The sequence below is a fragment of the Panthera leo genome, chromosome A2 (genome assembly GCF_018350215.1).
Source record: "Panthera leo isolate Ple1 chromosome A2, P.leo_Ple1_pat1.1, whole genome shotgun sequence".
Lineage (NCBI taxonomy): Eukaryota > Metazoa > Chordata > Mammalia > Carnivora > Felidae > Panthera > Panthera leo.
In genome coordinates, this window is record NC_056680.1 from 25,382,434 (window position 1) to 25,408,064 (window position 25,631).

Here is a 25,631-nt window from a genome sequence, read left to right on the forward strand (position 1 = left end):
CTTTAATATTTAAGAGTGTACTATGAATTTAATATGCCAAATTTGTTGGGACTCTCTGAATAGGAATACAGTATTGTGGGGTTTTTTTTATTTTTTTAACGTTTATTTATTTTTGAGAGAGACAGACAGACAGACAGAATCCAAAGCAGCCTCCAGGCTCTGAGCTGTCAGCACAGAGCCCAATGCAGGGCTTGAAACTGTGAGCCCTGAAATCATGACCTGAGCCAAAGTGGGATGCTCAACCGACTGAGCCACACAGGCACCCAAGGAATACAGTATTGTAAAACAAAAAATAGGGGCGCCTGGGTGGCTCAGTCAGTTAAGCATTTAACTCTTGATTTCAGCTCAGGCCATGATCTCATGGTTCACGAGACAGAGCCCAGAATTGGGCTCTGCACTGACAGCTTGGCGCCTGCTTGGGATTCTCTCTCTCCCTTTCTCTCTCTGCCCCTCCCCTGCTTGTACTCCCTCTCTTTCTCTCAAAATAAATAAATAAACATTTAAAAAACAAGGTTTTCACTGAATAATAGTTTTTAATTTTGATGAAATACAATTTATTGGGGTTTTTTTCTTTTATGGGTTATGCTTTTTGTGTCAGTCTGAAGACTCTGCTTAGCTCCAGGTTTGCTTCTAAGTTTAAATAATCTCTACACCCAATGTGGGGCTTAAACTCACAACCCTGAGATCAAGAGTTGCATGACAGCAGCAAGCCCGATGTGGGGCTTGAACTCACGAACCAAACCATGAGATCATGACCTGAGCCAAAGTCTGACGCTTAACCAACTGAGCCACAAAGGTGCCCCTAAAAGTTTTTGGTTTTATGTTTTACATTTAAATCTATGATCTAATTTTAGTAATTTTTGTACAAGGTGTGACATTTAGGCTGAAGTTTGAGGGTTTTTTTTGTTGTTGTTTATTTGTTTTATTTTTGTATGGATGTCCAATTGCTCCACCCCATTTGTTGAAAACACTATCCTTCTTCTGTTGAATTAATTTTTGCACTTTGTCAAAAATTAGCTGGCTGTACTCATATAGGTCTACTTCCAGGCCATTTATTCCACGGATCCATGTGTCCAATTATTTAAAAGTAAAAGCATTTTTGAAAAGTCAGTGAGAAGTCTAGTGAAAGCAGTATTGAAAAAAATGTCCCTTGGATTTGGCAATTCATAGTCACTGGTGACATTAATGATGAAGAGGTGGAGTTCCTACATGCCAGATGACCAAGAGCAGTGGGTTCAGGAATGAAAGACTGTGCCATGCCCAGCTGCCTGTTTTAGATTGTAAGACACTAGAAGGCAAGAACTCTGGACAAAGAGTGAGGATGCTAAGTGCATACACACAGGTACATTCTGCAATTCACCCAACCTCATGTTAAATATTTATGAATGCTTTGTATCAGTTCTTGTATCTATTAAAGAGGCAAATACAGAGCCAAAGTCTCCAGAAAATTTGGGAGGGAGAAAGTGAAGGAAGAAGACCATGGAGAAAGAAAGAAAGAAAGAAAGAAAGAAAGAAAGAAAGAAAGAAAGAAAGAAAAAGGAAATTTAGAAGAGAAGAGAGAAAAGAAAAGAAAAGAAAAGAAAAGAAAAGAAAAGAAAAGAAAAAACTTAGAGTAGATAAAATTAGGTTCTCCCAAAGATCCTCAATACAGGGAGGTATCATCCCCAATAGGAACTTGAAGAGACTTGGAAAGCCTGTACTCCCATCTGGGAACATGCTGCATGAATTTCTCTTTTGTGTAGACAGCTGCATAAGTTTCCATATCCTTTGCTGTTAAATACATTTTACATGTTATCATCTTCCACCAATTATACCACAGGCCCATGTTGTCACCCATGCAGTCAGTGCCATTTTTTAAAATCCAGCACCTATCATGTGTCTAGCACCCTCTGGATTCTCAATAAGTAATCATCATTATATCAATATCAGAACAATGAAAAGGGAAATGCATTTCCTTTATAACTGCAATTTTTCAATTTTTTCCCACTTTTTGAAATAGGAACTAAAACATTTACAACTAATTCTCAAATAACAAATGGCAACAAAAATATAATTCTTAAATCCCATATTTGTCATCCATGACATGTTTGTTCCTTTACAGAAAATTAAAATCTCAGTTTCTAAATATTTTTTCTCTTCTAGAATGGGTCTTATTAGCAGGTGGTCTTAGAAGGAGTTACTTTGCAATAATTTCTTTGAACATTTTCAAAAAGAGAAATATAAAAAATTGAACTCACTCCTTTCTTTTTAATTTCACTGGTCATCTGTCAAAAGCAAACAAATAAGACATAATTAAATCAAGGAGAAAAAATTCTAAGTGATTTAAATGTACGTATTATTCTCTTAAAAATACTAGTTATGTTGTGATTGACTTAAAGTAAATAAGAATTAAAATTGTATAAGGACAAACTTTTTAAAGAGAAAACATAAACTTACAGTTAGAGGATAATCTGGCTCTGGTGTTGGCAGTGTTCTTTTACCCAGTGTTCTGTCTAAACTTCTTTTGGCTCCATCAATTCTGAAATTTATAGTTAAAAAATGTCTGACTCCAACATGATACCCTACATGGAAAACCCAAAAGACTTCCCCAAAAGGCTGCTAGAACTGATACATGAATTAAGCAAAGGCGCAGTGTACAAAATCAATGTACAGAAATCGGTTGCATTTCTTTTTTTTTTTTTTAATTTTTTTTTTTAACATTTATTTATTTTTGAGAGAGGGAGAGACAGAGCATGAACGGGGGAGGGTCAGAGAGAGAGGGAAACACAGAATCTGAAACAGGCTCCAGGCTCCGAGCTGCCAGCACAGAGCCCGACGCGGGGCTGGAACTCACGGACCGCGAAATCATGACCTGCGCCGAAGTCGGACGCTTAACCGACTGAGCCACCCAGGCACCCCAGAAATCGGTTGCATTTCTATACACCAATAATGAAGCAACAGAAAGAGAAATCAAGAAATTAATCCCATTTACAATTGCACCAAGAACCATAAAATATGCAGGAATAAACCTAACCAAAGATAGAAAAGATCTGTATGCTGAAAAGTATAGAACACTTATGAAGGAAATTGAAGAAGACACAAAGAAATGGAAAAACATTCCATGCTCATGGATTGGAAGAATAAATACTGTTAAAATGTCAATACTACCCAAAGCTATCTACACATTCAATGCAATCCCAATCAAAATTGCACCAACGTTGTCCTCAAAGCTAGAACAAACAATCCTAAAATTTGTATGGAACCACAAAAGACCCCAAATAGCCAAAGTAATATTGAAAAAGAAAACCATAGTGGGAGGCATCACAATCCCAGACTTTGGCCTCTACTACAAAGCTGTAATCATCAAGACAGTATGGTATTGGCACAAAAACAGACACATAGACCAATGGAATAGAATAGAGAACCCAGAAGTGGACCCACAAAAGTATGGCCAACTAATCTTTGACAAAGCAGGAAAGAATATCCAATGGAAAAAGACTGTTTCTTTAGCAAATGGTGTTGGGAGAACTGGACAGCAACATGCAGAAGGATGACACTAGACCACTTTCTTACACCATACACAAAAATAAACTCAAAATGGATGAAATACCTAAATGTGAGACAGGAAACCATCAAAACCCTAGAGGAGAAAGCAGGCAACAACCTCTTTGACCTCAGCCACAGCAACTTCTTGCTCAACACATCTACAAAGGCAAGGGAATTAAAAGCAAAAACAAACTATTGGGACCTCATCAAGATAAAAACTTCTGCAATGCAAAGGAAACAATCAACAAAACTAAAAGGCAACTGATGCAATGGGAAAAGATATTTACAAATGACATATCGGATAAAGGCTTAGTATCCAAAATCTATAGAGAACTTACCAAACTCAACACCTGAAAAACAAATAATCCAGTAAAGAAATGGGCAAAAGACATGAATAGACACTTTTCCAAAGAAGACATCCAGATGTCCAACAGACACATGAAAAGATGCTCAACATCACTCATCATCAGGGAAATACAAATCAAAACCGCACTGAGATACCACCTCACACCAGTCAGAGTAGCTAAAATTAACAACTCAGGAAACAACAGATGCTGGCGAGGATGTGGAGAAATGGGAACCCTCTTGCACCGTTGGTGGGAATGCAAACTGGTGTAGCTGCTCCGGAAAACAGTGTGGAGCTTCCTCAAAAAATTAAAAATAGAACTACCCTACGACCCAGCAATAATAACACTACTAGGAATTTATCCAGAGGATACAGGAGTGCTGATTCATAGGGGCACATGTACCCCAATGTTTACAGCAGCGCTTTCAACAATAGCCAAATTATGGAAAGAGCCTAAATGTCCATCAACTGAAGAATGGATAAAGAAGATGTGGTTTATATATATATACAATGGAATACTACTTGGCAATGAGAAAGAATGAAATCATGCCATTTGCATCAATGTGGATGGAACTGGAAGGTATTATTCTAAATGAAATAAGTCAGTCAGAGGAAGACAGATATCATATGTTTTCATTCATATGTGGATCTTGAGAAACTTAACAGAAGACCATGGGGGGAAGGGAAGGGAAAAAATAGTTACAAACAGAGAGAGAGGGAAACAAACCCTAAGAAACTCTTAAATACAGAGAACAAACTGAGGGTTGATGGGGGTGTGGGGGAGAGGAGACAATGGGTGATGGGCATCGAGGAGGGTACTTGTTGGGATGAGCACTGGGTGTTGTATGTAACATGGGAATCTACCCCAAAAACCAAGAGCACACTGTACATAATGTATGTTAGCCAACTTGACAATAAATTATATTAAAAAAATAAATGCAATTGCTTATATAGAACCCTTCAATAAATTCATGGCATCTGTTGGTGCTATTACTAAAAAAAATAATAATAATAAAATCATTAGCTATTAAAAAATGTCTGATTCTCTTGAAGATAACATTAGAATATATTAAAACATTACAGTTTAAGAGTGTCTGGCTGGCTCAGTCGGTAGAGCATGTCACTCATGACCTTGGGGCCATTATTTGAACTGCAAGGGGGGGTAGAGTTTACTTCAATAATAATAATAATGATAATAATAATAAGCATTACAATTTGAACATCTTTTCAATTATACTTAAAGAAGAGATATTCAATGGGGGGCGGGGGAGAGGGGAAAATGGTTGATGGGCATTGAGGAGGGCACTTGTTGGGATGAGCACTGGGTGTTATATGTAAGCGATGAGTCACGGGAATCTACCTCCAAAACCAAGAGCACGCTGTATACACTGTATGTTAGCTAACTTGACAATAAATTATATTTTTAAAAAAACAAGAGATATTCAAGAGTTCTTTATCTTACTGAATTTTTCTCTCTCTCCCTCTCTCTCTCTTTCTCTCTGTTTTTTTGAGAGAGAGAGCATGGGGGAGGGGAAGAGGGAGAGGGAGAGAGAAAATCTCAAGCAGGCTCCACACCCAGGGAGAGACTCAATCCCACAACCTTGGTATCATAACCTGAGCTAAAATCAAGAGTCAGTTGCTCAATCTACTGAGTCACCCAGGTGCCTCTGAATTTTCTATAAGAAACAAATCCTTAGTTTTCAAATTATTCATGTATACTGTAAAAGAATGAGACTAAAAGTAAAAATGAAATTTTTTTTCAATAAAAACTTATGGACAAATTTTGAGTTAATCCTCATGTCTAGTGGGCCGTCATGTGTATTGTGCCTATTCAAATGCCACCCTGTCAGAGAAGCCTTATCTTACCCCTTATATTAGGTAGCACTTCCTTCACTATCCAATCCTTTCATCCTCACCTTGCTTCATAGAACTTACCACTATTTGACATATTACATGCTGTAGATTGTTTTACTCATTTCCTTGTCTCTAAATGTCCAGAATAGTATTTGGCGCACAGTAAGTACTCAATAAACAATTTGAATATTGGAATTTATCATCTATAAAATATAATTTCCTCTTTAAATAAAGTTATATCATCATCTAATCCATCTGTCACCAAATATTTATTCAACGCTTATATTATGCAAGACACTCTACTAGGTTTTATTAAAGTATAACACCAATAGGAGCACCTGACTGGTGAGCTAGTGGTCAGATGCTGGTTGAGCATCTGACTCTTGGTTTCGGCTCAGGTCATGATTTCCCAGTTCGTAAATTGAATTCAAACCCCATGACTGGCTCTATGCTGACAGCACGGAGCCTGCTTGGGATTTTCTCTCTCCCTCTCTTTCTGCCCCTCTCCTGCTCAAGTGCCCTTGTGCTCTCTTTCTCTCTCTCTCTCTCTCTCTCAAAATAAAGACATCTTTTAAAAATATATATAACAACAACAAATCTCAAGGAATTTATAAACTGAAATGGTGAGGAGATAAAAACAGGTACCACATGAAAGGCATGGGACTCTGATGGTTCAGAGGAGGGGACAAGTTCACTTCTACCTGGAGGTATCTGTAAAGGCTACATGAACAAGTTGGCATTTACAATGAGCTTTAAATAAAAGAAAGGATTTCAGGTAGAGATGTAGTTTTCCTGGGTAGATGGATCTGAAACACAAGACTCTCCTGAGAAACAGGAAAGCAAGGGAATGATCAAAGGAAAAAACAGGGAGTAGTGGGAAGTTGTCTAATATGCTCAGAGGTTATGGGATCAGATGAAGATAAGTTTGGAGAAATGGACTGGAATATCCAAATAAGGGCCTCAAATAGCAGGTTTTTTTATTCAATAGACAATGGGAGTTGCTGAGAGTTTTTGAGCATGGAAACATTTTTAGGAAGATAAATCTACTAGTTTGTAAAGGTTAATACACTGGAGAAGATGGCCAAAGCAGAGAATACAAGGAAAAGAAAAGAGACCTGAGAAAGAAGATTGGAGGACGCCAAGCATGACAGGAATGAGAAAAAAATCACAATTGAAGGAGGCAAAGATGTGGTCAGAGAGGCAGGTGGAGAACCAGAATGAATTTCAAGGAAAAGATGGCCACCAGAACCATAAACATAGATTGGTAAGCTCCAGAGAGACAAGGACCATGTCTGCTTTGTTCATTGCTCTATGCACAACACTTAGATAATGTCCATCAAAGTCAATAAATATCTGTGGAATGATCAGAATAGTGGATTTGGAAAAAACCTTGTATATCTAATTCAGTACCTTATTTGATACATGAATACTCTCAAAAACATCAAGTTGTACCCTGAGATGAGTGAGGGAGATGGCTTTCATCACTTTCTGAGGTAGCCCAATTTATTGTCAGCTAGTTTATTTTTAAATTGAGTTGTATCCTTGTAACTTTTATTCTCCAGAGCTATACATAAAGAGTCATATTTTTTTTTTCTGTTGCCCTTCAAAACTTGATGGTACTCGTCCAGTTCTTTCAACTATTACTACCAATAAAAGTTACCACTTACTGTGAGCTTATGTTCTAGGCATTAGCTTAAGATCTGTAAGTACATGGATCTCCTTTAACTCTCATTAAATTCTAAGAGAAAAGCACTATTCTTACCTCCATCTTACAGATAGGAAGATGATGATAAGTAGTTATCTAACTTGCCAAATTCATGCATGGCTAATAAGCTGCAGAGACAGGGTATGAACCCAAGCCTGTGTGATGCCAGTCTATACTCCATTTAAGCAAATCAGCCTCCTTTAAAGATGGGATAGTTTCAAAATTCCTCTCTCTTCTATGGCTGTTATGGTTTATCAATATCCCTCTTAAAGCGTGACCCCAGAACTACAGATGTTGTTTGATCAGTGCAGAGTGAAAATTTTCTACCATTCTAGAATTCTACATTTATTAAAGCAGCATAAGACTGAATTTGCTTTTTTTTTTTTTTTTAAGGTAGGCTCTATGCCCAATGTGGAACTTGAACTCTTGACTGCAAGATCAAGAGTCCCATGCTCTACCGACTTACCCAGCCAGGAACCCCTGAATTGGTTTTTTTGAGTAGCTTCATTTCCATGTTGAATCTTACTGAATCTGACTAAACTAAAATTCCAAAGGCATTTTCACATGAAATAGAAAATGTGGCTGGGATAACTTCATTCCTCTTTTCTTTATTAATCATCAAGGTGCAAGCCAGACTTCCTTTCATCCATCATTATTTCCCTGAATAGCCTAGCTCTCAGCGATCCATACTTTCAAGGAATTTGCCTTATACTTTGGTATGCTAGCTGGCACTCGCTGACTTGCACTCCAATTATCCCAGCAAATATATGCCTGACCTCCTTGAGCTCATTATATAAGAAAAGCCATCCTTTAAGATAGCAACAGTTTCCTGGGGTGTGTTTTCTCCTACTGGCTATACATACAAAGAGTTGAGAAGAATATACAAGTGAGCCTTTTCATTCCCTGCCTGTTTTTGCTTTGTATGTTGACAATCACAAACAAATAAATAAACAAAAATTGGATAATTTCAAAAGACTGTGTGAGAGATGCAGTGAAGGAGTACAGTGCAGTGAAGGAGAAAAAGGTTGGTCTAAATCAAGATGGAGATAGTGGCCAAGGAAGAAGTAACTCATTCCTGGGACTCTGGAAAGCTATAAAATGATTTTGTCTCAGCTAAGTGTTCCCAGACACTGGCCACAGGAGGGGCCCAGTTCTGCCCAAGATAACTTACATCCTGTCTCAGTCCTGGAACTCTATCAACAGACTTCACCCCATCTTCGACCCAGGGAAATCTCATCTCTATATCCTAATAGGTAGAGGTAGAAAGAGATGAAGAAACAAAATCCACAGTTTTCCAGGGAAAAAAAAATGTTTCTGGTATAAAAAACTTTAACTGCAAATGAATTTTCCCTAAATAAACAATGGCAATTCTAATCTCAGTATTAATAAAGCACTATGCTTAAGGCAATTTTGAGACACTATTTTTTTTTTATTAAGCACCCAAATGAGAGAGGTACTACTTATATGTCTATACAAAGCATAGAGTTACGTTCCTCTTTTAAAAATTCATTTATTCAGGGTGCCTGGGTGGCTCAGTCGGTGGAGCAGTTGAGTGTCTGACTCTTGATTTCAGCTCAGGTCATGATCCCAGGGTGGTAGGATCGAGCCCTGTGCATCAGGCTCTGCACTGAGTGTGGAGCCCACTTAAGATTTTCTCTCTCTCGGGGCGCCTGGGTGGCACAGTCGGTTAAGCGTCCGACTTCAGCCAGGTCACGATCTCGCGGTCTGTGAGTTCGAGCCCCGCGTCAGGCTCTGGGCTGATGGCTCGGAGCCTGGAGCCTGTTTCTGATTCTGTGTCTCCCTCTCTCTCTGCCCCTCCCCCGTTCATGCTCTGTCTCTCTCTGTCCAAAAATAAATAAAAAACGTTGAAAAAAAATTAAAAAAAAAAAAAAAAAAAAGATTTTCTCTCTCTCTCTCTTTCCTTCTGCCCCTCTCCCCCACTCATGCTCTCTCTCTCTCAAATAAAAATACATATTTTTTATATATATTTTTTAAAAATTCATTTATTCACTCATTCAGTTCACCAACAATAACATGCCAGACACTGTGCTTTTTTGTTGAGATCTCTGCCCTTTTTTGAAATTTTTATTTATTTATTTATAATTTACATCCAAGTTAATTAGCATATAGTGCAATAATGGTTTTTTAAATTTATTTCTTTTTAATTTACTTCCAAGAGAGATCTCTGCCCTTAGACATGTGAAAGTAGAAGAGAGGAGCGACTCAGAAACAACAATACATTGTGTAGTTGAGGAAGTCATACTTCCTCAATCTATTTGCTGATTGACCCTTCTGCACTGAAGATTTAAATATAATTCCTTCTTTTTAATTTTTATTTAATTTTTAGTTAGTTAACATACAGTGCAATATTAGTTTCAGGCATAGAATTTAGTGATCCATTACTTACATACAACACCCAGTGCTCATCCCAACAAGTGCCCTCTTTAGTGCCCATCACTCATCTAACCCATCCCCCCACCCACCTCCCTCCATCAACCCTCAGTTTGTTCTCTGTTGTTAAGAGTCTCTTGAGATTTGTCTCCCTCACTCCTCCTTTTTTTCTCCCTTCTCATATATGTTCATCTGTTTTGTTTCTTAAATTCCACATATGAGTGAAATCATATGGTATGTCTTTCTCTGATTGGCTTATTTCTCTTAGCATAATACATTCTAGCTCCATCCTAGAAGCTTAGTTCTGGGCCTTCTTCTCCTCTCTGTTTGCTCTCTCTAGGTGATTTGAACTATTCCCCATAGCTTTAACAACTATCTACATTCTGTTGGTTCCCAAATTTGTATCTTTAGCCTAGATCTTTACTCTTATATATCCATCTGCCTACTTAACATATTTCCCCTTAGATGTCACATAAGCTCCTCAACTTCAAAAACAACCTCCCCAATCTCCTGGACCTCTGATTCTTTACAGATATAAACACTACCATCCACCTTGTTACCAAAGTCAATCCAATAGCAAGTTCTACTGATTCTGGATCCAAACATATCCCCTGCAAATTTAGTTCTCTCCTCCTGCCCTGTTTCCAGCCTTATCAAACCACTGTAAGCTCTCATCTCTGCTACTACAAAACCATCCCACCTGGTCTCCTTGTTTCCTACTACTCTCGCTTTCTCCCTTTCCCCACTTCAGTCTATTCTTAATAGCCAGAGTGAATTTCATATCATGTCCCAGTTTAAAACATTTCAATGGCTTCCATTGTACTTAAAGTGGAATCTGAATTAATTATCATGGCTTACAAAACCTTTCACAGTCTGCCCCCACCTTTCTCTCCACCTTTACCTGGTATCACTCTTCCCCAGGCCCCTGATACTCTAGTGACCCTGGCCTTTGTCAGTTCCCAGGACATGCGAAAGCATTCATATACCAGGACTTTCAATGCTTGCTATCTCCTTTGCTAGAGTGCTGTTCTCATGTTTATTTAAATGAAAAACTTCCTATTCTTAAGAGCGCCTGGGTGACTCAGTCAGTTAAGCGGCTGAGTTCAGCTCAGGTCATGATCTTGCATGATTTGTGAGTTCGAGCCCCATGTCAGGCTCTGTGCTGACAGCTCAGAGCCTGGAGCCTGCTTCAGATTCTGTGTCTCCCTCTCTCTCTGCCCCTCCCCTGCTCACACTCTGAGTCTCTCTGTCTCTCAATAATAAATAAATGTTTAAAAAAATTTTTTTAACCAAAAAACAAAAAACTTCCTATTCTTTAGATTTCTACTTAAATATCATCTCCACAGAACTTTCCTGTGATGTTCCTAGAACACCTTCCCTCTCTATCTCACAATCTCATATCATCACAGTGCTCAACATCACTTAAAAGGTTAACATACTCTTTTTGTTTGTTTGTTTTTAAATGTTTACTATGTCTCCTCCCACTAAAATATAAGCATCTTAAAGACTCCCTTCTGTTGTATTCTCTATGGTCTCCCTAGTAACAAGCACAATGTCTGTGTAACAGTTGGTAGTTAATATCTACTAAATAAATTGATGTAAAAGAAATACATAATAAAAATTAAAGCTGTACAAAGGGGATTAGGAAACAGCTTTCCAGAGGAGATGATCCATAAAGTAAGCCTTGAAGAACTAGTATAAATATTCAGGCAGACATTTTCCAGTGAAGGAAATTGCAGGGAGCAATTATGAAATTTATTTTTTCACTAAACTGTGAAAAATATACTCCTGGAACTGCAAGTAGTTCAACATAACAATGGAAGACGATGAAAGGATTTGGAGTAAGAACAATATGTAACTCCTAAGGCACCTTGTTCTTTATTCTCTAAGTGAACTAAAACATTGAGTAGACCTACGTTTATAAACTAGAGGTGATAAGAATAGTACCTATTTTATAGGGTAGTTGTGAGAAATACAGGGTGAAGTGATAAAAAAACAATGCTTAGAATAAGCAGTGATTAGCACAATCACTATATTAACTATAGATACAGTGACATATATATGTATAACATATATATTAGATACATAGATATAGTCGCTATATATAGTGACATATAAGATATATACATATAGTGATATATAACATTAACTTTGTGATTACTTTTTAAATTGTTTCCCTAACTGAACATTTGCCCCTTAACAACCTACATAAAGTTTTTTTTATAAGAATATGAACACTAATTATTTCACTTGAATTCCAAAGAATTATTTACCAATATGCTACTTACACTAACTGATTAATTGTCTTCTGCTGCTCCTTATATCTTCTGTAATTCAGCAGTTTACTTTGTGCTGGTGTATCAACACCTATGTTTTCAGGGGGGCGCACAATAGGAGGCAACTTCAAGTTCAGAGCTTCCTTTTCTGCTGCAATGACAGCTTTGTTTCCATCCGACATTTTGGTCTCCTAAAGATTAAAATACTTTATACTCTGAGGAGAAAAGGCCTATAAAGCAGTTATTGTAAATGTTAGCCTCGATATACTCATAGCATATCTTAGATATCAATTCCAAAAATTCCAGACCTTTTGAGATCTTCCTCCCAAGTTTGGTGTTAGTTTAAAGAATGACAGTTGAGGTAACTGGGAGGGATTCCTGTTACAGCTCCACATCCCACTTGCTACGAAGAAATGAATCCAGTCACTTCCCAGTTAGGGTTTCAGTTTCCCCCAGGATGAAATTGAGGAACTGGATTAGACACTCTCTAAATACCCCTTCAGTTCTAAAATCCTGGGTTCAAATTGTTCTCTAAAATGCAAACCACCACCACCACCAACACCACTACCAAAAAATCCAGTTGTTCAGGTATAATCCCTCTCCCAAAGAAGCTGATGCTTGACATCATTAAGATTTTTAAACATCAATATTCTATCTTAGTCTTGCTCCTTCCTAGGAAGTGATACGGTGGCCAAACAACAACAGGCATACTTAACGCACAAGAAATCTAAAGTGTCATGTAAATGTTGAATAATTCACTGTGATACCAGCTGTTTTTGCCGTCAACGCCCACAGAATGTGCAGATTCCTGCCTTGAAAAAGAGTATTTCTGTCGGCACCCAGTTAGAGACCTTCGGCTCTGGGAGAAGAGGGAAGAGAAAACCTGAGGACAAGAAGTACCTATCTCATTGCTTTTCACCACTTCCCAGCTGCGCAGACGAGAGGCAAACGGTTCAGTTACTTAGTTTCTTCTCTGGTGAAAGGAAGAGGAAAAACAAAGTGTGAAACCTCTGGGAATCCCACCGCTCGGAAAGAGCTGGGCCGTCGCCTGTAGCGTACAAACAAAGTTGTCGCCATGGAAACTGTCGCGGTTGCAGCTGGAGAGACTGGGTAGAGGTTGCCTGGAGAGGGCACATGCTCAGCTGCAACAGACTAGGATCACCTGCCACAATAATTCATTACTCAGTTCGTTACTAATTAATCACGAATGGAGGGTGAGTGAATGAGATTTTTTTTACCTAACTTGCTTCCCTTGGAACGGGTCCAGGGAATCAGGATCTTCAAGTTGTGGAAAACTGCAAGACTGGAAATTTGGATGTGTTGGAAAATAGGATTATGTACACACTCGCTCTCACAGGAGGATCAAGTCTTCTAGCGTCCCCACAGTGACTTCACTGTAAACAATCAGCAATATGGGTTAGTTTGTTTCTATATTTGATATTTGTTTATACAGCACTTTTCTTTCAGGAAATCCTTCATAAAAAAGGTTACAGTGTGCCAATTTTGCGTGTATGCTTGGAGATAGAAACGTGAAACTTTGCTATTTGAGGCTGCACAATGGATACTCCATCTAAATGATAAGAGCCTACACAAACATCATGTGCATAAATAAAATTGGGGGGTGAGTAAGTCCTGGTGGTATATTGATGGCATATTCATTCAACAAATATTTGAGCATCTTTTATGTGCTAGTAATGTAAAGAATTGTTTTTAGAGTACAGCCTAACTTGTATGTCTGGCACACAACAGGTCCTTTGAAAACATGCAGGTGAGTGGATGAACAGGTTAAATATCCTTGTAGCTTGTAATAGGAAACTGTCTTCCTGTAGAAAACAAAATACTTATATAAATATGTGATTTTTTTTTTGACATTTGCTTAAGCTAAACTAAAGCTGTGGACTTAAGAGAAGATAGCAGTCTTTTGTATTATACCCACATCTTCTCCCAGTTATTCAATCAAACACTATTCTAGTGCTGCAATAAAGAGATTTTGCAAGTACAATTCAAATCCGTAATAAATTGATGTTAAACTAGAGAGAGTATCTGTGTGGGTCTGACTTAATCAGTGGAAATCCTTTCAAAGAGAAGGTTTAGGCATGCACTGAGTCAGACTCTTAACAAGCAGTTAGGTTTATAATTGCTCTCTCCTGTCTGGATGTTTCCTTCCTGACAGCCTGCCCTATAGATGTTGGACTTGCTTAACCAGTCCCCACAATTGCATAAGCTAATTCCTTGTAATAAATCCATATATACACATATACATACACATGGATGTATATAAGGGATATATAACATCTGGTTCCACTTCCCTCATTAAACCCTAATACAATGCATATCTTTTTTTAAGCAGCTTTATGGAGGTATAATTTATACACTGTAAAACTTACCATTTTAAAGTATATAATTCAATGCTATTTCCTAGTTGTAAACATTTAATTTTTAAAAAATATTTTATGTTTTAAGTAATCTCTACACCCAATGTGGGGCTTGAATTTACAACCTTTAGATCAAGAGTCGCATGCTCTACTGACTGAGCTAGCCTGATGCCCCCAACAATGATTTTTTTAGCAAATGTAGAGAGTTGTACAACCATTACCAAGATTCAGATCAAAAACATTTCCATCACTGCACAAAGTTCCCTTGGGCTCATATGCAGTCAGTCCCCACTCCCACATCCAGCCCAGGCAACCACTGATTTGCTTTTGGCCTCTACAGATTTACAATTTCTGAAATTTTCATATAAGTGGAATAAAAAATTATATAGTCTTTTGTGTCTGGCTTCTTCCACTTAATGATAATATGTTTGAGATTCATCCAAGTGTAGTACGTAACAAAAGTTCATTTTCATTGCTAAATAGTCCTCCATTATATATATATGTCATATTTGGTTTATCCATTCACCAGTTGATGTATATTTGGATTGATTCCAGTTTGGAGCTATTATGAATAACCGTGACATTCACGTACGGGTGTGTGGATGAACATACATTTTCACTTCTCATCAGTAGAAACCTAGAGTGGAATTACTGTGTTGAATGGTAAGGCTATGTTTAACCTTTTAAGAAACTGTCAAACTGTTTTCCAAAGTGGCTAAAAGATTTTATATTCCTACCAGCAGTATATAAGGTGTCCAATTTCTCCATATCCTTGCCAACACTTGGCATCATGTATTTTTTTTTATTACAGCCATTCTAGGGAGCACATTGTGGTATCTTGTGTTTTTAATTTGCATTTCCCTAAATACTAATGATGTTGAACATCTTTTTATATGCTTATTATCCACTAACGTATCTTTTTTTGATGAAATGTCTATTCATACCTTTCATCCATTTTAAATTGGATTATTTAACTTTTTTATCAGTTAGTTGTAAGAGTTCTTTATATTCTAAATACAAGTCCTTTATCAGATAATTTGCAAACACATTCTCTTGGTCTATAGCTTACCTTTTCATCTTCTTAATGATGTCTTTTGAAAAGCAAGTCTTTAATCTTTTATAAAATCAAACTCAAGATACTTTTTTTCTTTATGGGTCATGCATTTGAGGTTATGACGTATGAAAGACAAGGTCATGAAGATTTTCTCCTATATTTTCCTCTAGGTTTAGGTATTATATTTAGATCTATGATCTATTTACAGTAAATTTCTATATTTGGTGAGAGGTATGGATCCAAGTTCATTTTTTTTTTTTTTTGCATGTAGATATATAATTGTTCCAGTATCATTTTTTTTTAAAAGTTGTCTTTTCCCCACTGAATTGCCTTGGCATGTTTGTTGAAAAAGAATTGACAACAAAAAAGAGAAAGAAAGAAAGAAAGAAAGAAAGACAGAAAGAAAGAAAGAAAGAAGTTGACCATAATGTAAGGGTTTATTTCTAGACACTCAATTCTGTTCCATTGATCTACATGTCTATTTTTATACCAATGCCACACTGTCTTGATTACTGCAGCTTTATTAAGAATGGTTATAGTTTTAAAATTGGGTAGTGTCAGTCCTTCAATTTTGTTCTTTTATAGAAAGTAGTGATTTTAACTCTTCTACGTCCTTTGCATTTCCATATAAATATTAGGATCGGTTTGTCAATTTCTGCAAAACAGCCAGCTGGGATTTTAATAAAACTTCTGCTTTGAAAAAAAAAAGTTATCTATATATATATATAATTTGCAGCTTAAAATTCCTCCTTAAAAACTCTATTTCTTAGTCTAAGGGTTAGAAATATTATTTATGAGAGCAGATTTTATTTCACAAGGCCTTGATTATTTAAAAGCACTTATGGACATGACACCAAAGTGTGATTCTCTAATACTATACAAAACGTTTCTTCCACTTATTAAATGTTGAACATGCTAAGAGAACTTCTGAGACTAACTTACTATGCTTTATACTATGCATTATTCCTTTCAAAATTAAAAATGGGATAGCACAGAAATGAGTCCATATGCTTAAGTTCTTTATGGAGCTAAATTGCATATACCTTATATTAAATTATATAACTATATCATATATTACATATACTATGCTATATAGTAAAAGTATATATAATAATATAACCATTATATATCACAATAACTTTTAAAATAAAAGAAATACTTAGCACTGTTGGTGGGAACGTAAAATGATACAACCACTACAGAATACAGTATTCAGATTCTTCAAAAAACTAGAAATACAACTACCTTATGATCCAGCAATTCCACTTCTGGGTGTGTACCTAAAGGAAAGAGAATCACTATCTGCACCCTCCTGTTCACTGCAACATTACTTACAATAGCCAAGACATGGAAACAACCTAAGTGTAAGTGTCCATCTAAGAATAAATGGATAAAGAAAATGTGATATAGAAAGACAGATATATAGATATTAGAACACTATTCAGCAATAAAAAACGGAAATCCTGGGGTCGCCTGGGTGGCTCAGTTGGTTGAGCATCAAGACGTCAGCTCAGGTCATGATCTCACAGTTCGTGAGTTCGAGCCCCATATTGGGCTCAGTGCTGACAGCCGAGCCTACTTTGGATTCTGTCTCCCTCTCTTTCTGCCCCTTCCCAGCTCATTCTCTCTCTCCCTCTCTCTCTCCCTCTCTCAAAAATAAACATTGAAAAAATTTTTTAAATTTTTTTAACGTTTATTTATTATTGAGAGACAGAGAGACAGAGAGTGAGCAGGGGAGGGGCAGAGAGAGGGAGACACAGAATCTGAAGCAGATTCCAGGCTCTGAGCTGTCCACACAGAGACTGACATGGGCTCGAACTCACAAACCGTGAGATCATGACCTGAGCCGAAATCTGAGGCTTAACTGACTGAGCCACCCAGGCGCCCATATTGAAAATATTAAAAAAAAAAAAAAAAAAAAAAAGGGAAATCCTGCCATCTGTAACAACATGGATAGACATTGAGGGCATTAAAAGACAAATAGACAAATACTGTATGATCTCACTTATATGTAGAGTCTTAAAAAAAAAAAAAAACTGAACAGATTGGTGGTTGCCAGAGGGAAGGGGAGGGTGGAGAGAAGGGAGATGAAGGAAACAGGTGAGATGGTGAAAAAGGTAAAAACTTCCAGTTATAAGATAAACAAGTTATGGGGATATAATGTGAACCATGGTGACAATAATTAACAATATTCTACCGTATATTTGAAAGTTGCTAAGAGAGTAGATCTTAAAAGTTCTCATCACAAGAGAAAAAAGTATAACTGTGAGGTGATGGATGTTAACTAAACTTTTGTGGTAATTATATACATGTATCATCAAATCATCATGTTGTATACCTTGGACTAATGCAATGTTATAGGTCATTAATAGCTCAATAAAACTGGAAAAACAATTTTTTTAAGTTAAAGAAACAAATAGAGGGACACCTGGGTGGCTCAGTTGGTTACACAGCCAATTTTGGCCCAGCTCATGATCTCGTGGTTCCTTAATTCAAGCCCCATGTAGGGTTCTCTGCTGTCAGCATGGAGCCCTGCTTCAGATCCTCTGTCCCCACCCCCTCCGCCCCTCTCTTGCTCTCTCTCTCACTCTCAAAAATAAACATTTAAAAATACTTTTAAAAAATAAAGGAACAAATAGAGATTGGTCCCTTAAACAAAAGCAAATGAAAGTTATCAGATTTTGAATACATAAGGAAGTAGCAGATTACCCTGAAGTAATAGCACCAGGTACTACTTAAAATTTCTAAGTACTATCACTCAAAACTACAGTATCATGTTGACCTTAAGTAAAAAAAGATAAAAGTATATTATAAATTATATTGTTAGCTACCAATGTTATTAACCAAATAATGACAAGAAACTAGTCTTCACATGGTAATCTTTGCAGATATATGTATAAGTAACAAGAAAAGTCCATCAACCATAAGTTTTCATTAGTGAAAGTTAGCCTGTATTCCTTGGTATAGACTGAAAATGGATGAATACAATGATTTTTATTAGCTGCTTCTGCTTTTGGTATCAGGGTATTGGTTCAGCCTTCTGATCTCAATTTTTAATTATATAATTATAATGTATATATTTTAAAAGTTTTTTTAAGTGTATTTATTTTGAGAGGCGGGGGTTGGGCAGAAAGAGAAGGACAGAGAGAGAATCCCAAGCAGGTTCCACACTGTCAGCGTGGAGCCTGATGCAAGGCTCGAACCCACAAACTGTGAGATCATGACCTGAGCTTAAAGCAAGAGTTGGAGGCTTAACTGACTGAGCCATCCAGGCACCCCGATAATGTATATAATTTATGTGTATAATTATGCTATAATTCAGCCTCATAAAAAGAGAGCTTCAAATACACCATTTATTATGTATTATTTTCAAATCTGTTGAGTTCAAAACAAGTTTTATTCTTTTATTATTATTATTATTTTTTTTTTTTTTTTTTTTTTTGGTGCAAAAAAGGTGATTTTATTAAAGCACAGGGACAGGACCCATGGGCAGGAAGAGCTGCCTCAAATCAAATTTTCTATAGGAAGCTGTGATACTTTGAGACACTTTCTCTTGAAAGAACTGACAAAAGACAGTGACAGTGTAGCTGGAGCACTGGAGTGCAAGAGCACCAGGCTCTGGGAGTCCCAAACAGACCAGGTTTGGTCACTCGCCCCAGACAAACTCCAAAGGCAGAGAGATGAGTGGCGGGGAAACAAGTGTTTATTTCACTGAGGCCAACAACGGGAAGACAGTGGCCTCAAAGCCAGTCTCCAAAGTGCTGAAAATAATTGAAAGTGTATATAAGGAAAATGTGGGCAAAGGTCAGTGGGTAGCTGCAGGCAGGTAGTAAAGACCAGGTGGTTCATTGTCACAGGGCAGGTCTTGCTGCCTCGGGGCAATCTTTATTGCTCAAGGGGGTAGTTTTGGTACCCATCACAAGATGCACTGCCTGCAGGGTCTTTTGCCTGAGTTAGAAGCTGGAAAGAAGAATGTAATCAAATAGAAAGTCTGAGGTCAAAATGGAGGTATTTGAAGTCGTCTTTCAAAAAGAGGAAGGTACTGAACCATGGGTCCATTATATTCCAATTTGTGTAAAAAAGTAGTTGGAAGGTACATACATATTCATAAGTGTTTGTGTATTCATAGGAGTCAGCAGTGGAAAGATTACCTTTTTTTCACCATGGGTATGTTTTACCCTTTCAAAAAAATTAAAAATACATGTATTTAAAACTAAGAGAAGTATGACAGTATGAGAAGAAGTCATCTGTCTCAAAACCAGGTTTAAGGGGTGCCTGGGTGGCTCAGTCAGATAAGTGTCCAACTCTTGGTCTCACCTCAGGTCATGATCTTAGCGTTGGTGAGTTGGAGCAAGCCCAGCTCCTCACTGAGACTGGAGCCTGCTTGGGATTCTCTCTGTAACTCTCTCTACCCTCCCGCTCCCTCAAAATAAAGTAAATAAACATTAAAAAAAAAAAAAAGACTGCTAAGCATTAAATTATATCAGTTTGCTTGAAGGAAAGTCACATTTTCTAGTAGGGCTTCTATCTTTCTTTAAATAGGCTGATTTAAGATTGACTGGACTCTGCAAAGTTGCATGAGGGCAAATGCTGTAGATAAGAAAAATGCCATTTAAAAATTCATATTTGTAAATGGGGTTCTATAAACTGGACTACTGAGGCTTATTTTCTTTATTCCTTAGGTAGTCCCAGCTAACACAAAGTAAAGACTTTTATCCCTATACTGTAGCCTGGCATTGCATATATACTATCAGTAGCCAGTCACCTTATCAAATATTTGGTGGGTGGGGAGAGGGGAGGACAGGAACAGAAATTTCAAATGATTGCAAACTTCATCCTGCTTTTAGAACACAGTTGAAAAGGTCTATTTTCTTCGTGGTAAGACAGGGGGAAAGGTATGGCTTATTATTAGATACCCAGTAAGTAAGCATTCTAGTTGTAGGATAAGGAAAAGTGGATACAAATAGAGCATTTGTGGACAGAAGTGACTTCCCAATTTGTTTTTTGAATCTTCAAGGTGTTTTTTCATCTAATCACAGAATATTAATTATATTCAACACAGTCCCTCTTGAAACACTTTATTTGGCTTTCAGCGAAGCTACACTGTCTATTCTCCATCTCATGAAATGTGTGTATGACCTTCAGCAGGTAACTTAGTCACTCCGGACCTCGCAACTACAAAAAAAATGTTTTTTAACGTAGTCGTCAAACCCTAAGTGCTAATTTTTGTATAACGCTCGTCGTTATTAACTACCACAAAAACGGCTGTGTCCTTCTGCGCCGGCCGGCCTGAGGCGAACCCATCCACAACTCGGAGAGGGCGAGCAGCATGGAGAATGCTATGGAAAGAAACTGGGCAACGCTTTCCAAGGTCGGAGGCAGCTGGCAATCCCAGTCGAGCTCCCCACGCCCTCGCGCAGGTCAGCCCGGCAGCTACAGCAGACAAGAACGCGGACTAGAATCCAAAAACACCACGACGACAACGCCCCAGCGACTTCCGCACTTTTCCTTCAGCCCCATAACTGTACTTTCGCTAAAAACATGGGAGTCTAATATTTCCCTCTGGCACCTTTACAGTTGCTTTATTCCCCCCTCTTTATGGCTTTATTTGAAGATAAAGATTAAGTTGGAAAGGATCAAAGACACGTGTGGCTATGGAAAAAGGGATCAGTTGAGCGGCGTGGCGAAAGTGCGGAGCGGAAGGACTCCGAGCGCCCTCCCCATCCCCAGCCGGAAGCGCCCTCCCCATCCCCAGCCGGAAGTTGTGGGACTGAATGGATCACGGAGCCGGCGGCTGTAGCTCTCCAGTCTTCCTCTGATGCTTGGCGGCCGTTGAGCCACCAGGTTCATGTGGAGGCTCCCAGGCTCCCGCGCCGCGCTTCGTGGGGTCCGCACGGCGGTGGGGCGGCACACTCGGGCCGAGGCGGCGACTAAGACGGCGGCGGGAGCGATGGAGCGCGCTGTGGTGCGCTGTGTGCCTTCGGAACCGAAGCTAAGCCTGTCGTTCGCTCTGGCAGACGGCAGCCACAAGAACATGCAGCGCGACCAAAGCGAGCCGCTGGGTCGGGCCCTCAGCCGGATTGCTACCAACGCCCTCAAAGGCCACGCTAAGGCGGCCGCCGCCAAGAAGAGCAGGAAGAACCGGCCAAATGCAAGTGGCGGGGCCTGTGCGGGGCCTGTGCCGGAGCCGGCTGCGGCCTGCGAGCCCGTCGTGAAGCTGTACTACCGGGAGGAGGCAGTGGCTGAAGACGTGCTCAACGTGGACGCCTGGCAGGACGGCGCGGTGCTGCAGATCGGCGATGTCAAGTACAAGGTGGAGCGCAACCCGCCCGCCTTCACTGAGCTGCAGTTGCCACGCTACATCATGGCCGGCTTCCCGGTGTGCCCCAAGCTCAGCCTCGAATTTGGGGATCCCGCCAACTCGCTCTTCCGATGGTACAAGGAAGCCAAACCCGGAGCGGCGGAGCCTGAGGGCGGGAGCCCCTCGTCATTGTCTCCCTCTTCACCCTTTCCTAGTTGGACAGAGACGGGTGTGAACGAACGCGTCTACACGCCGTCCAATGCAGACATCGGGCTACGACTCAAGCTTCATTGCACCCCAGGCAATGGGCAGCGCCTCGGGCCAAGCCGGGAGTTGGAAAGTGTGTGTCCGGTGGAGGCTGGGCCCGGTACTTGCACCTTTGACCAGCGGCATCTCTACACCAAGAAGGTGACGGACGATTCTCTCATTCGCACTGTGTCTTACAACCTCCTGGCCGACACGTACGCCCAGACTGAGTTTTCGAGGAGTGTCCTGTACCCGTACTGTGCCCCTTATGCCCTCGAGCTCGACTACCGCCAGAACCTCATCCAGAAGGAGCTCACGGGCTACAACGCTGACCTCATCTGTTTGCAAGAGGTAGATCGCAACGTGTTTACCGACAGCTTGGTGCCGGCCCTCGAGGCCTTTGGGCTGGAGGGCGTGTTTAGAATCAAGCAGCACGAAGGCCTGGCTACTTTCTACCGAAAGACCAAATTCACTCTCCTTAGCCAGCATGACATTTCTTTCCACGAAGCCCTGGAGTCCGACCAACTTCACAAAGAACTGCTGGAGAAACTAGTTTTGTACCCGTCTGCGCAGGAGAGGGTGCTCCAGAGATCTTCTGTCCTCCAGGTAAAGTAGCTCCACCATTCTCTTTACATACACATCGATTTTTAGGGGCGTGGCAGGTTTTTTCAGATTTTACTGAAAGGTGTTCGCTCTTTTATCTTCAGCACAAAGGTTAGCTTTCATTCATTCATTGAGCAGATATTTATTGAGCACCTTTACTGTGCCACAACAAGCTGCAGGTTGCCTTGAACAGATTAGCGGACTTTCATAGTACACTCTTAATGGGAGAGACACATGCTCAGTACGCTCAATACAAGAACATAGTAATAGCTAATATTTTCTCACTTCTTGCCAAGCACTGTTCTGACACATTTTAAAACTTGAAACAAGGGCGCCTGGGTGGCTCAGTCGGTTGAGCGTCAGACTTTGGTTCAGGTCATGATCTCACAGTTGGTGAGTTTGAGCCCCCTGTCGGGCTCTGTGCTGACAGCTCAGGGCCTGGAGCCTGCTTCGGATTCTGTGTCTCCCTCTCTCTCTGCTCCTCCCCTGCTCACACTCTGTCTCTCTCTCAAAAATAAATAAAGATTAAAAAAATTTTTTTTAAAACCTTGAAACAAAAAAATTGAAGTAAAAAAACACCACAAAGCTTTTAAAATTTAGGTGTCTGGTATGTTTAATTAAGTATTCCATAAATATTAATATTTTAATTTTGGCTCACAGTAATCCTGCCATTTCCATTTTACAGATGTTATTATAAATAGGGAAGTGGTCAAGTTTACTTATTCCAAGTTCACACAAAGTGAAGCCAGGATTCTTACCCAGTGAATTATATTCCATCATCACTGAGCAGAGTATTAAGCTGCCTTAGTTTTTAAAAAAACAATGTTATTTGTAGATTTGTCCAGCGTTTTTAGCTAACTGGTTTTGTTCATAGTAAGATTTTAGAGTAGCTACTTTTTTTTTTTTTTTTTTTTTTTTTTTTTTTTTTTGAGCATCCAGTGTGTTTCCTGAACTTCTGTAAGCTCATTTAGTTGAATCCATACAACAGTCCCCCTTGAGGTGGATATTGCCTTTTTTTAAACCAGTGACCAAGCTGGCTTAGGAAAAAAGTATCTCTCTTCAGGTCACACTGCTGTGAATGTTTAAGAGTGGGGATTCCATCTGGGTGGACCTGACTCCAGAGCCTGCCCTTATCCACTTAAAAACACTGTCTCTAACCTTAGTGTTATCCAAAATATGTCCTTATTCCCTGTATATGTTGAACTGTTATTAAGACATGTTAGGCTGAATGAATCCTATTCATGTGTATTCTAAAACTTGTAGCAAAAGTTTAATTTAATTGCGATCATACTTCATTAGTCAGGGAAGGTTATGAAATGTCCGTTCATCATATATAGTCTTAGATTTAAAAAAAACATTCAGGAAGTTGGCAGATAGCAACTGAACTCTTGGCACTTGGTTTATTTTAGGTTTCTGTTCTTCAGTCTACAAAGGACTCTTCTAAAAGGATATGTGTTGCTAATACCCATCTGTACTGGCATCCAAAAGGTAGGTTTTATTGGTTTTCACAAGTGACATAACATGGTAACTTAAACTCAGTAAGGCTGTTTTACACACATACATCTTTTTTGTTTCTTTCAGTTTTATTGAGATGTAATTGTCATAACAGCATCATGCAGTTTAAAGTGTACAGCATAATGACACATATTGCAAAATGATTACATTCATCACCTCATACAGATCTGAAAAAAATACATTTTTTTTTCTTGTGATGAGAACTTTTAGGATATACTCTCTTAGCAACTTTTAAATATACCGAATAGTAGTGTTAACTGTGGTCATCATGTTGTGCATTACATCTACAGTACTTATGTATCTTGTAACTGAATGTTTCTTTTTTACATTTGGACCGGCTTCATCCAATTTCCCTTCAAATATAGATCTTGAATGTCACCCAGATACTGTATGTAGTTTTGGGGCTTTTTTTTTTTTCTTTTAAAGGCAACTTTAAAAAATACTTACATTAATGTTTTTTATATTCATAGGTGGGTACATTCGTCTCATTCAAATGGCGGTAGCCTTGGCTCACATTAGACATGTCTCGTGTGATCTGTATCCTGGCATACCAGTTATATTTTGTGGAGACTTTAATAGTACCCCATCAACAGGAATGTATCATTTTGCTGTCAATGGCAGCATTCCAGAGGACCATGAAGACTGGGCTTCCAATGGGGAAGAGGAACGTTGCAACATGTCCCTCACCCATGTCTTCAAACTGAAAAGTGCTTGTGGTGAACCTGCTTACACAAACTATGTTGGTGGCTTTCATGGATGTCTGGATTACATTTTCATTGACTCAAATGCTCTAGAGGTTGAACAGGTGATTCCATTACCTAGTCATGAAGAAGTCACCACTCACCAGGCCTTACCTAGTGTTTCCCATCCCTCTGATCACATAGCACTTGTGTGTGATTTAAAATGGAAATAGATTCGTGTTTAATGGAATTTAAGTCTCTTTAGTAGGAAATTTAATATGAATCAGAGCTTATATGTAACCTTCAAAGAGGAAAACTACACAGACACCGAGGCAAAATGTTTTTATTCTGTGTTCCAGTGTCTTCATTACATGACTGTTCATAATTGCAGTTTCTCTACTTTTTTTTTTCCTAAGGTTGAAGGAAAAACAAATATATTTATGACTACCAGGAAGAACATTGAATTATGTACATTTTATAAGTACTTTTTTTTTAGCTAGGAATTAAGAATTTTGTAAAAAAAAACAAACCAAAAAACCATTTGAATGATCCTATAATTTTTCTATCATAACACATTTCAAATTGAATCATGTTTGTATAATTAGGGGAAAAATGCATATGGGTTAAGGTGAGAGGCCTAAGTCTGACATGAACGAACATTAGGGTCTACCTCTACCTCAATTTGGTTAGCAATTTAATACAACTTCAGAGCTTTAACGAAAGATTAAAATGTGCCATCCACCAAATGTTATTGCTCCTC

General features: G+C 38.8%; 2 protein-coding genes across 12 annotated transcripts in view; one reads left to right on the forward strand and one right to left on the reverse strand.

Annotated features, from left to right (window-relative positions):
- Window positions 1-13,110, reverse strand: part of DNAH12 (dynein axonemal heavy chain 12) — a 208,735-nt gene extending 195,625 nt beyond the window's left edge. For 10 of the 11 annotated variants that reach the window (XM_042929731.1, XM_042929730.1, XM_042929732.1 and 7 more), the window contains exons 1-4: window positions 12,998-13,110; window positions 12,110-12,288; window positions 2,437-2,518; window positions 2,238-2,264 (exon numbers count right to left, since the gene is read on the reverse strand). In XM_042929731.1, the coding sequence (XP_042785665.1) occupies window positions 2,238-2,264; window positions 2,437-2,518; window positions 12,110-12,279 (279 nt within the window). In that variant the 5' untranslated portion in view covers window positions 12,280-12,288; window positions 12,998-13,110. Of the gene's footprint in view, window positions 1-2,237; window positions 2,265-2,436; window positions 2,519-12,094; window positions 12,289-12,997 lie in introns of those variants that run through there. The other variant, XM_042929733.1, reaches the window with a different exon arrangement.
- An 8,193-nt stretch (window positions 13,111-21,303) lies between these two features.
- PDE12 (phosphodiesterase 12) lies at window positions 21,304-25,121 on the forward strand. The gene is made up of 3 exons (XM_042929743.1): window positions 21,304-22,679; window positions 24,086-24,164; window positions 24,662-25,121. The coding sequence occupies exons 1-3, from the start codon at window positions 21,375-21,377 to the stop codon at window positions 25,102-25,104; spliced, it is 1,827 nt and encodes a 608-aa protein (XP_042785677.1). The 5' UTR covers window positions 21,304-21,374; the 3' UTR covers window positions 25,105-25,121.
- Window positions 25,122-25,631: the final 510 nt, after the last annotated feature.